Source organism: Sceloporus undulatus, chromosome 2 (genome assembly GCF_019175285.1).
Source record: "Sceloporus undulatus isolate JIND9_A2432 ecotype Alabama chromosome 2, SceUnd_v1.1, whole genome shotgun sequence".
Classification (NCBI taxonomy): domain Eukaryota; kingdom Metazoa; phylum Chordata; class Lepidosauria; order Squamata; family Phrynosomatidae; genus Sceloporus; species Sceloporus undulatus.
In genome coordinates, this window is record NC_056523.1 from 176,539,922 (window position 1) to 176,554,360 (window position 14,439).

Consider the following 14,439-nt stretch of genomic DNA (forward strand, 5'->3'; position numbering starts at 1 on the left):
TAGAAAGAAGCAGGCAAACTCTCAGGTAAGTCTCTCAAGCTCTTTAAGGATTCATAAACATTTGGCCAAGCAGCAAAAATAATCAGTCTGTGAAGTACCTTGCAAAGTTCTTAGGTGTTCCTGGCAGTCTGACAAGCATCTGCACCAAAGGGCAGCCATACACCTGAGTACATTATAATAAACCAAATCCAAGGTGAACAATGTCTTGGGCTGTTGTGGCCAGGCTAACTCAAAGAACTGCTGCAGCTATTGTTTTACTTACTTTATATCTGTCTTTTCACCAATATGGGATCCAAGGGGGCTCAAAATAGTTGATGCTGGTAAAAGGAACTTGAGAGCCCTGGGCCTCCAGTGACAATGATGAATCCAGGACTAATATATTAGTCTAAACGATTACTATTAACCATAATGCCTGCTGCTGTGCCATGTCAGCTCTCAAGAACCTCCTCCCCATAGAGCAGGGGTTATTTGCAACTGGGCAGAAGAATCCATTCTTATCAGACTGAGTTTATTTAAGAGTGACTTTTTGACTGGCTTGGGATACTCTGCACGCGAGGCTGGGTGGGTAAGTTAGTAAGCCCCATTCCACTGCCTCACCTCAGGCAGCAAAATAACTTGGGGCTGCCCTGCCCTACCTGCTAAATTCCAAATGTCCCAGCCCCAACACCCACATATGATAGTTTATTCTTATATTTGTATAGAAATGATCTGTAAATGAATCTGATCATAGACAACAACAAGAGCCGGTGTAGTTTAATGGTTTGAACATTGGACTATGACTAGGGAAGAGGGTTCATATCCCGGTTTGGCCATGAAACCCATTTGGTGACTTTGGGCAAGTGACACTCTCTCAGTCTCAGAGGATGGCATTGCCAAACATCCCCTGAACAAATCTTGCCAAGAAACCCCCATGATAAGTTTGCTTTATGGTTGGCATAAATCAGAAATGACACAACAATAAACGACAATATATTGCAACGGAAGATTTTCTGTCAGGGATAAGGAACACACCATGGTGCTCCATGGCCCTGGGCAGCACAACCAATGGTGAAGAATGCTGGGAGCAGAAGTCCTACCTGGACCTCTGGAGAGCCACATTGCTCCCGTTCCTGTCCCATGTAGTCAATGTTATTCCTTTCCCATTGGGCTACAGTGCATTTAGCTGTCTTCTGCCGGATTTTGGTGCCAAACTGATGTCATTTTAAAAAAATGTATTTGGAGGGGCAGGAGGGGTGAAAAATGGTTTGGAGGGTCCTCTTTTCCTATCTCTGTGCTACAATCTTAATAAGAGACTTTGCTAAAGGCTTGTGTAGCACTCCTTATACCTCCTGTTGCCCTATACATTTTTAGACTATAATTATAAAAGATGTCCTCTCTGGTGCAGCCATGATGCTTACAGAGTGAGAGAGGTTTAAGTTTAAAGGCAGCAGATAGCCTCTGCCTTGCAGACGAGACGCAAAGCCCTTGAGTTCTAATATTACCAAGATCCTGTCAAATGACTTGAAAGGCTTGGCCCATACAAGTGGCTTGAAAAGCAGCGCTTGGGAATAAGCAGAAATGATGAAATCTGAGGCTCTAAATTGAACAGTCTTTTGTCAAAAACTGATAAAAGCATATTTGGAAGGAAAGGGCAAATTCCATTATTGAGTTTAATATATTTTATTTTAAGATATTTGCTTTCTGTCTCTCCAAAGACACATGAAGGACCTAATTACATTTCAGAGCCAATTTCTATAAAAAAGCAGCATCTAAAATATCCAGTGCTGAAAATAATTTCTCCTTTCAACGTAGCATCTTGCATTGCTTTCAGAGCAAGAGCTGGTTCACATCTTTAAGGTTGCCAGTGTTTTGTTTTACCAGACCCTGCTGCAGTGCCTTCAGCAGGGATATGAACTGTAGACATTTACAAGAGATAATGTGATGCCCAGCAAACAGGTCACCTTGTTTTTATTGGCAATTGTGTCTGCACCTGCTAACAAATTTGTTCCATTATAAGTTTTCATGGACTACTAGAGAGTAAGCTCTATGAAATGCATCTATAACATAATGAAATAGCTTAAATGAGCCAACCTATGAGTGCAGCAGAGACTACCAATAAAGTGCATATATAGATAAATGTATGCTTTGTCACATTCAAATTCATTTACTTTACAGACTGGCCTCCTCATGGTCTCTGTGTTACTGTTCTCGGTACAGGTTGGATCTCCCTTGTCTGAAATGCTTGGCATGAGAATAGTTTGGGATTTTGGATTGTTTCCAGTTTTGGAATATTAATATTAAATACATAATTGAATGACTGTATATAGTAAAAAAATGACCCAAAAAAGCTGAGTGGACTTATCTATGGGTCAATGTAGGTACTGTACTTTAACCCTTATAGAACCATCCCCTGGTGAAAAGCAGGAGTATAATCTGTTCTGGAAGCAATGACTCTGCTCTATTCTCTCATCATCCTTTAGGGTGAGCACTCTAAGTTTTATGCTTGACCTATCCATGGATCATATCAAAATCCACAATTTTTGCCCCCAAACTTGCCTTCGACTTATACATGAGGTCCACTTATAGTCAAGTATATATGGTATATTTCATATATATCTTACACACATAGAAAATAATTTTGTGTATGAAACAAAGTTTGTGTACATTGAACCATCAGAAAGCAAAGCTATCACTCTCTCAGCCACCCATGTGGACCATTTTGGATTTTGGAGTATTTTGGAATTCCAAATGAGGGAGACTCAAGTTGTATTAGTATGTATGCCAACCCCAGAAAGGCCCTGGGACATTAGACTGCAAATTAATTTGGTTTAGCTATTTTGAAGGATGGGCAACTAAATGCCTCTGAAAAGTTCAAAAGGAAGATGTAGTCATCCCCCCAGCTACTTCTTCCAAATAGCATGGATATTGTGACTGACAGCAGTTGATGCAGATCTCATCTGTGCAATACATTTCCAAGCACAATTACCTTTTGCATGTGTTTTAGGTGCAAGCTCAGCCATATTTTGGATTACTTGTTCTGATCAAAGAGCTCAGACTGGGCATCTATGCCTTTCTCAACCAGGTGCCCTCCAGTAATGTTGGACTACACCTTCCCTCACCTCAGACAAGGGTCACAATGGGAGTTGTAGTCCAACAAAATGTGGAGGGGTATAGATTGCCCAACTTTGGTCTAGTATACAATTGAAACAACATGTAAATGAGAGAAACCTGTTTGGAAATACATTTTGTATACAGATAACAGGAATCAAAAGAAGCAGTATTAGTTAGGTCTTGAAATTTCGGCCTTTTCATGCTAGACAGTTTTAATGCTATGATTTCCTATGGAATCCTGAGATCTGTAGTTTGACAAGGCACTAGATCTCTCCGGCTGAGAATCCTAAAGGTCCCACCCTTATCTGTGGATCCCAGGATTCCATAGGAATGTACCCATGGTAATTGAAGTGGCTTTGTAGCATTTTAACTGTATGAAAAGGCATTAGGTTTTTGCTATTATAATACAAAGGGAGCCAGTGTGGTGTAGTGCTTTGAGTGTTGGACTATGACTCTGGATACCAGGGTTCAATTCCCGGTTTGGTCATAAAACCCACTGGTCTTAGGCAAGTCACACGCTCTCAGCCTCAGGAGAAGGCAATGGCAAACCGCCTCTGAACAAATTGTGCCAAGAAAACTCCATGATAGGTTGCCATAAGTCGGGAACAACTTGAAGGTGCACAGTAACACCAACCACAATGCAAGGATGAGGTCCTATCCAGTGCTGGGCAGCACAAGAGCCAAAGTGGTTGGTGACACCCTATTTTTTCTCTGTCACCCTCTTTTCTTTTTTCTCTTTCTGCTGTCCCCACTTCATTCTCCATTTCTCTTTTACCTCCTCTCTGCCTAGTAGACTGCTGGTCTTGCCAAAGGTCTGAACTGAGGGTTCGCTGGCTTGCAGAGGGCATTGCTCAGCCCTGATGTAATATGCAGCTGCAAGGGAGAGGAAGGAGGCAGTCAAAGGAAAGTGGCTGTAGCTGCGCAGATGGGGCAGGAGCATCCCTATAGAAAAAGAAAGGATTAGGAGAGAGGGATTTATGATTGTTTTCACTGTTAATCCCCTAGCATTAAGCTGTAATATCTCTGCCTAAATCCCTGGCAAACGGGAAGAGATAAACCGGACAACTCCTAGTAAAAGGGGGTCCAATTCAGTGGAGAAAACCTATGCAGCCTGTAATTATGAGAAAAACATGATGATGATGATGATGATGATGATTGGGATATGTGTATGTATGCGTGTACCTGCAAGAAAGGGAAATTAGTTTTTAAACAATTAAGTGTTTCGAGCTTCATGAGGGTTGGCTTGTGTAGACTCATTCTTTTTTCAGTTGCTTGGTGGGCAGATATGCAGGAGCTGGTGTGACTTTTTAAAGAGGGCCCATTCATACTACACAATTATAGCACTACGATTCCAGTTTAACTCCCATAGTTCCATCCTATGGACTCCTGGGATTGCCACTGGAAGGGGGGCATTGTGGATCATCAGCCAAAGAGCTCCTCTGCAACCCATCCCTTCGGGTTCCACGGGACTCAGTCACAGGAGTTAAAGTGCAATCATCGCAGTATAATTCTGTAGTGTGAAGGGGCCCAGAGAGTGGTTAGAATCCTATTGGTTGGTCCCAATTAGAGTAAACCTAAAGATACACAGATTAATGCAAAGATTGATGCTTTGTATTTTTAGTGTACTTGATTACCCGTACTGACTATTTTATTTTATTCTACATTGTGTGTGCATGTGTGTGTGTTTATTGTATTTTAGTACAGTATTTTAATCTTTTATAATATAATAATAGTTTTATATGGAATAGTTTTATTCCAATATAGTTAATATGCTTTATACTGTAACTGTAAAGCACCATGTACATGGATGGCACTATAAAATGATGATGATAATGACGACAGCAATAATCCCATGAAACCAATTGTTGAATAGTGAACCAATCTCATTAATTCAATGGGTCTTCTCTAGACAGGAGTAACAATAGGGCTGAGGCCAAAGTCATCTCACCAAAGGATATAGAGCGAACTACAACAGGTAGTGTTTTTTGGGGGCGGGGTTGGCCTCTTGTGCCACAACTAAAGGAGCATGGCACACTTTCCATGGGGAAAGAAGAAAGGATGGTTACCCTAAATGTCACCCCTGTCTCTTCGTTTGAAGTGTGAAAGAGTGGCTGTGGAAGGTCCGTAGCCCTTGTGGGTTGAGTGGGAGGCAAAAGAAAGACCCCAACTGCACTGCAGAAATAATGCAGTTTGACCCCTCTTTAACTGCCATGGCTCGATGCTATAGAATTCTGGGATTTGTAGTTTTGTGAGATATTTTAGTCTTCCCTGCCTGAGATCTCTGGTGCCACAAGAAACTACAGGACCCAGCTTTCCATAGCAATGCGTTATGGCAGTTGAAGTTGTGTTAACTGCATTAATTCTGCAGCATGGATGCAGCCAAAGCCTCTACCAAGTGGGAAATTTTGAGAGCAACAAGGAGGATATGTGGCTTATAGGTTTAAAATGGGTGGATCTATCCCCACAGCAAGTCCAAGCAATAGCAGGGGTGATGGTAGTCATCTCCAAGGTCACCACCACATTTTAGAAAATGGAGCCTGGAGTGGGCATCATAGATTAAGTTGTTGGACTGCAACTACTAGAGTGTGTTTGCCAACTTGTAATTTTAAGATGCCTTCTTTCTGGTTCCCACACTACATTCCAATACTCATTCACCTAGTTATCTACTCACCTTGGTTTTAGGCAACATCCTTCCTCCTGCTTTTGTTCCCCAAAGGCCATTGTTATAACTGAACTTGTAACCTCATCTCCATGCCCACAAAGTTGGGCATTCTTACACACAGCCTGCTTATATAGGTCTGTCCCTGGACCCTTCATTCCACCTCATGCATCTGAGGAAATCTATGAGAGCTCATGTCATTAACTTCTTTCTTTTCGTTAGTCTCAAAGGTGCTACCATCCCTTTGCACTCTGATTCCCCAGACTAACGCACAGATATGTCTTTGATTTCCACTGTAATATGAGTTTTATATCTTAACCGAGCCTCTCAATAAAGGTACAGAAACAAATAAAATAATAAAATAAAATAAATAAAATAATTTTTTAAAAAACTGATCTGAAGGGGAGATATGGTGCCTACAGCTGAGTATTCATTAATCTGGCGCCCTGCAAATGTGTTGGATTTTGATTCCCAGCATCTACAGCCAGCAATGTTGCTAGCTACCTTCCAGTTGACTTTAACCTAGGGTGACCCTATGGATGAGAGACCTCTAAGTCCCTCTATCCTCAACAGCCCTGCTCAGACCTGGCAGACTCAGGCCGTAGTTTTCCTGATTGAATCTATCCATCCCTTATGTTATTTTCTTCTTTTCCTACTGCCTTCTATCTTCCCAAGCATTATCATATTTTTTAGAGAGTCACGTCTTCTCATGATATGGCCAAAGTACTCAGTTTAGTCATCTTGGCTTCTAGGTAAAATTCAGGCAGGATTTGCTCAAATACCTATTTACTGATCTTTTTAGCAGTCCACAGTATCCGTAAGAACTCTCCTCCAGCACCTTTGAAATGAGTTGATTTTCTTCCTATCGGTTTTTTTTAACTGTCCAGCTTTCACAGCCATATATAGAGATGGGCAATACAATGGCATGGACCATGCTAGCACAGCCAATAGTTTTTCTACCTAGAGGGTTGTTCTGCCACAGGAAGGTGGTGCTGGGTTAAACCATGGTTTTTGCTGTAATGGCTGGTGGATTCAATTAATCTGTCCTGAAGATTAGTCTAAACTTTAAAGCAGTGGTCTAAGGCACTGAGACCTATGCCGAGAATAGATTCAACACAGGATAGTTCCTTTAAAGATCAATCTGAAACCCTAAGTAGGTTCATCATTGGAATTGGAGTGAATACAGTGGTAGGTGGTTCTGGGATGGGCTCTGGGAATTGTTCTGCTTTGGGAATTGAGCAGCTCATCACAGAATTTCTTCTAAATCTCTAGTTTCCATAGGGCAAAACTGTAACAGTTAAAGACACTTAAAAAAAAAGCTTCCAAAACAATTTATATTGAGCACATAACTCCCACCTGAAAAGTGTGCATTTGTTGTGCAGCTCCATCTTGTACAATTCCAGCCCTCAGAGGATGGTGCTGAGTGTGTCATCTTCTTCCGCTTCCTCTTCCTCTGGGCTTGGCTGCTTGCTAGGCAGCGGCAGGGATTTCAGATACTCCAAGTGGCGCCGAGACTCAGCTTGGTTGCGTCGGACGTAGTAGACAACATAAGAGATGACCACAGTGAACCAACAAAACATGGTGAGCAGCATTGCTAGGTCAGTGTTCCTCTGTTGACTGAGGCAGAAGTTGATGCCTGAGCTGAGCAGGTGGGCCAGGGTCTTGCCTGCATACTCCTGCCAAGTGGCTGTGACACACACAATGTCCTCCACTGTTTCAGGGTCCAAGGGGAGGGCCCCCATCAGTTCCTGCATGGAGCAGTCACAGTGCCAGGGGTTGTCGTAGAGCTCCAGCCGAACCCATGCCAACATGATGAAAGGAGTCACCTCCATTCTTTGTAGTTGATTGCCTGACAGGTCTAACAGCCTTAGTCCCCCACCCAGGCCCCGGAAGGCCCCTGGAGCAATGCTCTGAATGAGGTTGTCTGCAAGGTGGAGTTCACGAAGCTGTTTCAGGCCATGGAAGGCCCCATTTGGTACATGAGTGATCCAGTTGGAGTCAAGGTAAAGGACACGGGTGTCGCGAGGAATGTCAAATGGGATGATCACCAGATCCCGCCGGTTGCACCACACCACACCGCTCTCAGGTGGGCAGTCACAGCTCTGGGGGCACAGAAGGCTGCCCTGAAAGCCGAGCATCAGGAACAAGAGTGTGGGCAAAGCTGGCATCTCTGCATAGCTCTTCTCTTCCTGTTGGGAAGGCCAGAAGAGATGTTGAGAGCCTGGTTCACTGACCCTGAACTAGGAGCAAAAAGCAAGTATAAGATGTGTAGGTAGATGAATGACAGAAAAGTTCTTTGACAGGGATGGGAGACTCTTTGCCCTCCAAGTGTTTTGCACTCCAGCTTCCATTATGCTTAACAAGTGGCCTATGTTGGATTAGGGTTCTGAAGTCTAACAAAATCCATAATATTGGGAGAGTCAAAGGTTCCCCATTCCAATTCTACCACCCAGGGTGGATCTTTATGGGGTTTGTTTCAGTACTACAGTCAGTCTTCCTTATGTACAGATCTTTATCCATGGATTCAGCCATCCATAGCTTGAAAATATATTTTTTAAAAATCCGAAATGCAAAACTTGATTTTGCTATTTTGTATAAGGGACACCATTTTACTATGCTATTGTATTTAATGAGACTTGAGCATACTTAGAACCAAACTCCAGCAGATACCAAAATTCCACTCTATTTCCAGACTGGATTTTTAAAATAAAATTATATATCTGTGTCTGACATATGTCACAATATATATCTCATCCTGATGTACATACTATTTCTAGCTTGTGAAAATGAGAAATGGTACATCACAAAATAATACTCCAGTCATTACTGTAACTGTCACTTCTGCAACTATCTTATGCCACCTTCTCCCCTAATCCTTTCCCTTATCTTACCTACTTTGCTGAAAATCAAGATTTAGCTTTTATAAACATTTTTCTACTCCCCCCTCTCTATAAACGTGTGTTTCCTGCTTTGTGTCATGATCAGAGACTGCAAAACCACTGCATATACTCATGTGTTTACAATGGTAGTAGAAATCATGTGGCCCTCCAGATGTTGCAGAACTGCAACTCCAAGGGTGACCAGCATGGGAACTGCAGTGTTTCAGAATCTGAAAGGCCATATTCCACCCCACCCTGCCTTGCCCAAGTTTACATATTTTAATTGACAGTGTCGTCCTATACATTTCTATTCAGAAGTGCCACTTACTTCAATTGAAGTTTCTTCTGGGGTAAGGGAAAGATAATTGCAAAAGGAGTCTCTTACAATTTTTTTTCTTTATCTTATTTATATTTACCATTCTATATTTTTAAAGCATATTATCTCCTGCTATCTTAACCTTGTCCACATTGCAAGGTTTGTGTGGTTTGTTCATATTCTTCAGATTTAGCAGTGTCTGAAAAGAATGGGTGTGTATTTGGCTTTGGAAGCATTTGTATTGTTTTAATAAATAAATAATAAATAAAAATGTATTTATATACCACCTTTCCAATAAGATCAAACCGGTTTACAAAATTACAAAAAATACATAACACATAAATAATTTTAAATAATCACCACAAAACCAGGGCCTCCATCTCAAACCACAGCCCATTAAATGGGGGCTGGGGAGAAAGCCTTATAAGAGGTATCATACATAAAGCTTACAAAGCAGATGAATGATAATGATAATGAAGATTATGTGCCTCAGAAGTCTGTAGTGTACAATAATTATATTGCAATTTGAGGTCCTTGCCCACATGCTTATAGTCACATTACAAGATGTTTATACATGCAAGGTCTAAGATTACCTGTTTATTGTATTTAAAATGTTGTCTTCTCCTCCTCACAAAAAGAAACCCACAAGTGTACTCTAAGACATTCCCTGGGGCACTGAAAAAATGTAGTTACAAACCTTTAGGAGGAGAACAAATGCTGGTATCCATCTCATTCCCTTAACTCTGCCCATGGCCCTGCTCCGACGACTTTAACAGCAGCTTAATCTTCATGGAAACTTCTCTTCATTGCCATTAAAGTGTCACTTGCTGCTTTTTTATAGACCAAGTTGCTATTAAAAGACCCCACAAAATGTCTAGGCCATTCGCCACACCCAGCTATCCATCACCCTAACCAGTTAGCACAGCAATGTTCCCAAACCTTTACCAGCTGAGGCATGATTTTAGTTTCAGAATTAAAACTGGAGGCACACATCAATCTCATGCCCTGAAACTTTACTCTGAGTGTGTAGGTGTAAGAAATAAGTGTCCACCACCCGTGTTTCTCCATGAGTCACTGGCTGCATCTACACTGTAGAAATAATGCATTTTGACACCACTTTTAAGTACAAATCTTGAGATTTACACTTTTACAAGGTCTTTAGCCTTTTCTGCCATAGAGTGCTGGTGCCTCACAAAACTACAAATCCCAGGATTCTGAAGAATGGAGTTGTGGCAGTTACAGTAGTGTCAAACTGCATTATTTCTACAGTGTAGATATCCCCACTGTTTTAAGTGCAGAGAGCAGGCAATTCTGCTGCATCTCTGCATGGCTGCAATTGCAAACTTAACAGGTGGTATAGAATATGGTCATACAGAATATATGACTCATGAGAAAAAAATAATGCTTGGTAACATGGAATGCAAAGAAAAGAGGAAGACTGCTTCATGGGGGATAGATGGGACATTGCTAACAGAGTGTGTTGAAGGTCTCTCATTCATATGGTCACCATAACTCAAAGCGACAATTAACAACAACAAAAAGGGAAAGGGAAAGGATAACAGGGCTGGGGTCCATGTTACCATCATCTGCTGGAATAGCTCTTCTACGCAACTTGTTAGAGGTACAGATAGCCCTGTTCTCATTTACATATGGCTATTCTAAATTGTGGTTAGGCTGACAGTCACTGATAGATTTCTAGGTAATCTGACTCCCAGTCATATAACAGAAGCAGCAACACTGTGCATAGCCTAAAATAATCCGGTTTGACGGTTGTGGCACCAGAAGCTCCCAGAATTCCATACCATTGAGCCAGGACAGTTAAAGTGGTGTCAAACCGGATTGTTCTCACACTGTGGATGCAGCCAGGGTGACTAGAAGTGGATTGCTGTGTGAAAGAACTGTAAGTCACTCTGGTTGGTTCTGGTATTCAAAACAAAGTATTTGGCTCAGAACCCTTTACTTGTAAGGCATCTGGATCTAGTTGGTGGATTCTGGGACAGTTAAAAACAGAAGGCAGATTTTACAAACCTAGTCAAGCTGAATTTATGCTCAGTAAAAACTCTCTGCAGTTTTGTACCCAGTTTTACTTGATTATGTCCCTCAAGAAAGGGGTTCCCCAGGAATACTGCCAAAAATTCAGAGCATAATATTAGTTTGCACTTAGTTTGAAAATGCTTATCCAGAAAATTTCTTTGAAATTCCAGTTAAAGTTACTGAGTTTTCAGATGGCCTCTGTACTTCTTCCTGTAAGAGGTGCAACAATCAGAAGAAGATCAGATTCCCCACCCCAAATGGTGTTAAAATCGGAAGGATGTCCATCACTCTAGTGTGAAAGGCATGAGAACCCATCTAAGTCTCTGTCTGTCCCATCCTATCCATCACATCCCTCCCCTTTCCCCCGATATTTTGAGAACCACAAGCTTGTGTACTCCCAAATGGGATTTTCCGCTGGATGAGGGGATGAGGACTGTGTGACCCTCCAGATATTGCTGGATGGCACCTTCCATCATCCCTCTCCATAGATGATGCCTGCTAGGACCAATGAGAACTGAAATCAAACAACACCTGAAAGACCACACACCTCAACCATCCACTCAGTTGCTGTGCTATCTAATATCTTTCTGAGAACAGGCTGAGGAAAGTTTTGTCTGCTCAATGTCTGCATCAGGCAGCAGTTCAAGGGAGCAGAATTCATCAAACAAAAATGAAAGCTATCCACCTTTAGCAGTCAATTGTCACCAACCCAAGACTCCCTTGTCCTCCAAACACACCTGTGCGAACAGTGCTCTCCTGGGTCCGTTTTCTGGGCTGAAGGATGCCAGGCAGCTTAAGGGACCATCTCAGTAGCAGGTAATGCCCCTGTCCAGCTTTCTTTGGAGGATGGCAGACCCACTTTGTATCTTGTCATCAAGTCTCTTGGTTTGCTACTCATCAGGAAAAGAGCAGGAGGCATACACAAAGCTGGTTGGCAGGCTGGCAGGTTATTAGGAGAGTGGAAGAGACTGCCCCACTCGGCAGCCTGAGGAGTGGCAGAGGAAAGGGGAATGAGAGAGAAAGACACAGAGGCTGCTGCCATGCTGCAGAATGAATGCAGTTTGACATCGCTTTAACTGCCATGGCTCCATCATATGGAATCCTGAGATCTGTACTTTGCTGTGGCACCAGAGCTCTCTTAACAGCGAAGGCTAAATAACTCGCAAGACTTAAATCTCAGATTCCCATCACATTGATCATGGCAGTTAAAGCAGTGTCAAACTATATTCCCTCTGCAATGTAGATGAGGCCAGAGACAGTCAGACAGGACATCAGTCTGTATTTATTTGTGTGCACCATGGATTGTGAGCCTTTGAAAGGGATGTTAAGCAAAAATAATGCCACAAACGCCCTTAGAAAGCTGCAATCCAGAGCTATTCCAGATTGCTGAGAGTTGACTGAGAGATGTTTTCTCTTCTGAATCAGGCCACCCAGCCTAGTGCTGCCAGCTTAGTTAAGAGCTTGTTGTTAATGTATGTGAAAATCAGTGTGATTTTCTTTTCTGCAATATGGTGGCAGCCTAGATTCCGTCCACTGCACTGTTTCTCACTGGTCAAATACTTTTATTCCTTCTCTGTTGTATAATTCTCCTTCCATATTTATTGTTGTTTACAGTGCTATAGTGGTAGTTGGAATGATTTGGGGCACCCTGCTCTGGAACACCCCCCCCCCCATAACTGAGCACTCAGAGCAAAAGAACCTCTATCTATTCCATTATTCAGATGAAAAGGATAATCAGGACTATTCTACATTAAACAAAAGGAGCTACGTTAATTTATCCATCCTTTCACTCATCTTCCCCCTTCCTCCTCCTGAAATTCAGAGGGCTTACAATTAAAGCAGCTTATGATGAAATTAAATTTATTTAAAACATGTACAGATCTTTTTAAAAAGATTGTTGTTCAAAGGTACAAAGATCTACTTTCAGAATATAATTTATCTATTGAGTTAAAAATGATTTAACAGGCAGAAGTGGAATTCTGCATACAACAACATTGTGTGTTGCAGTTGCATGTTCCACAATGGGATTCAGTCACTGATGTGTTGTGCAATGTTGCTATTGTGCCTAGGAGTTGTGCAGTGCTGCCATAGCTTCTCTCTCCATGTTGGTACTTGCAGTCTGCTAGGAGGATGTTGGACTGCATCCAAAATCTACCAGCAGTGGAGGTTGCTACCTCTATCTGCATAAAGCCCTCGTTTTGGAAAACACATTGGCTCAAGAACACAGCATTTGCCTCAAGCAGAGCCTGGCTGGGATCCTCTTGGTGATGTGTTTGCGTACAACATGGGGTTATAGACACACCTTTTAAAGTTCATTGTGCAAAGAGATACTGAATACACATGCACAGGCCTGCTTCAATGGGCTGTATGTGAGGGAGAATAAAGAGAAGCTACTTACTGTAGGGCATGGGACATCCAGGCAGCATCGAGCTGTATCCAGGAGAAAAACAGTTACTGCTCTCCTGATACCCTGTTGGAAATGCAGAAAGGTAAGAGCTACATTGTAGTTTTCTTATTCTTTCCTTCTCTTTGCAGTGATGTGTATACACACACAGTGATATGCCTTTGGCAAGATTCAGTTTTCGTTTGTTGTACCTGTAAAGCACCATGTAAATTGATGGCATTGTATAGATGATGATGTCCCCCATACCTTTCCTTAGCATCTAAATGGCCATGGGACTGTGATCTGCGACTAGGAAGTTGCTTTCTCCGAGAGAGAAGCAGCAGCCTCTGCCATGCCACCCATGACACCAGTGCAAGCAAAATGTGATGCTTCACCTACATGATGTAGGATCTCAGCCTATACCTGTCTTACCTGCTTCCTAGAAATTTTAACCTGGCTCTGTAACACATGTGTTTGGGTAACTCTAATATGTATCACATGGGGGCTGCTCTCAAAATGGTCCTTTGCAGAGAACTGTACAATTTGTGCTGTAGAAAGCACATGGCAGTTTTAAAAAGTATTACAGTGGTTGCCAGTATGCTCCCAAGGTGAAGTCAGATGCTGGTGACAAACCCTAAATGGCTGGGACCTTGACATTGGTAACAGTGGCTCTCCCTATATATGCCTTCCTAAAGACTGGGGTCTTCTGTGTCCCACCAACGGGAGCAACACAGTAGCACAACAGACATGGGAGAGGGACTTTTCTGCTGTGGCATGCTGCTTTTGGAGTGCCTTTCCTTTGGAGGCCTGGTTCATGCCAATAGCTTCTTTCTGTCCCCAAGTTAGAGCATAGCATTTTATTAGCCTTTGGGGGTCTAATGATGTTGCCCCAATTTGTACAGCTATATAGTTTAAAATTGCTTTGGCAAATTGTTTAATACACATTTAGGCTGTTACGAATCTTTGGCCAAATGGACAGACAGACAGACAGACAGACAGTATTTGGTGGGTGGGTGTGTATGTGCCTTCAAGTCGGCTGTCAATTTATGGCAACCCTATTAATTTCATAGGGTTTTCT

The 14,439-nt window shown here is 42.3% G+C and overlaps 1 protein-coding gene across 6 annotated transcripts; it reads right to left on the reverse strand.

Moving 5' to 3' along the window:
* Nucleotides 1–3,644: 3,644 nt before the first annotated feature.
* LOC121920845 (leucine-rich repeat-containing protein 3-like) lies at nucleotides 3,645–14,380 on the reverse strand. Of its 6 annotated transcripts, XM_042448085.1 has the most exons (5): nucleotides 13,377–14,380; nucleotides 11,716–11,868; nucleotides 9,538–9,619; nucleotides 7,106–7,938; nucleotides 3,645–4,032 (listed from the first exon to the last, which is right to left on the reverse strand). In XM_042448085.1, the coding sequence occupies exon 4, from the start codon at nucleotides 7,915–7,917 to the stop codon at nucleotides 7,156–7,158; it is 762 nt and encodes a 253-aa protein (XP_042304019.1). In that variant the 5' UTR covers nucleotides 7,918–7,938; nucleotides 9,538–9,619; nucleotides 11,716–11,868; nucleotides 13,377–14,380; the 3' UTR covers nucleotides 3,645–4,032; nucleotides 7,106–7,155. The 6 variants fall into 6 exon arrangements, with proteins under 6 accessions (XP_042304019.1, XP_042304022.1, XP_042304020.1 ...); XM_042448088.1 differs by lacking the exon at nucleotides 9,538–9,619; XM_042448086.1 differs by lacking the exon at nucleotides 13,377–14,380 and having other exon boundaries at nucleotides 11,716–12,042.
* Between the last annotated feature and the right edge of the window lie 59 nt (nucleotides 14,381–14,439).

Excerpts from the sequence above, each read along its gene's own strand:
- LOC121920845 (XM_042448087.1), bottom strand. The coding sequence starts at position 7,917 with ATGCCAGCTTTGCCCACACTCTTGTTCCTGATGCTCGGCTTTCAGGGC.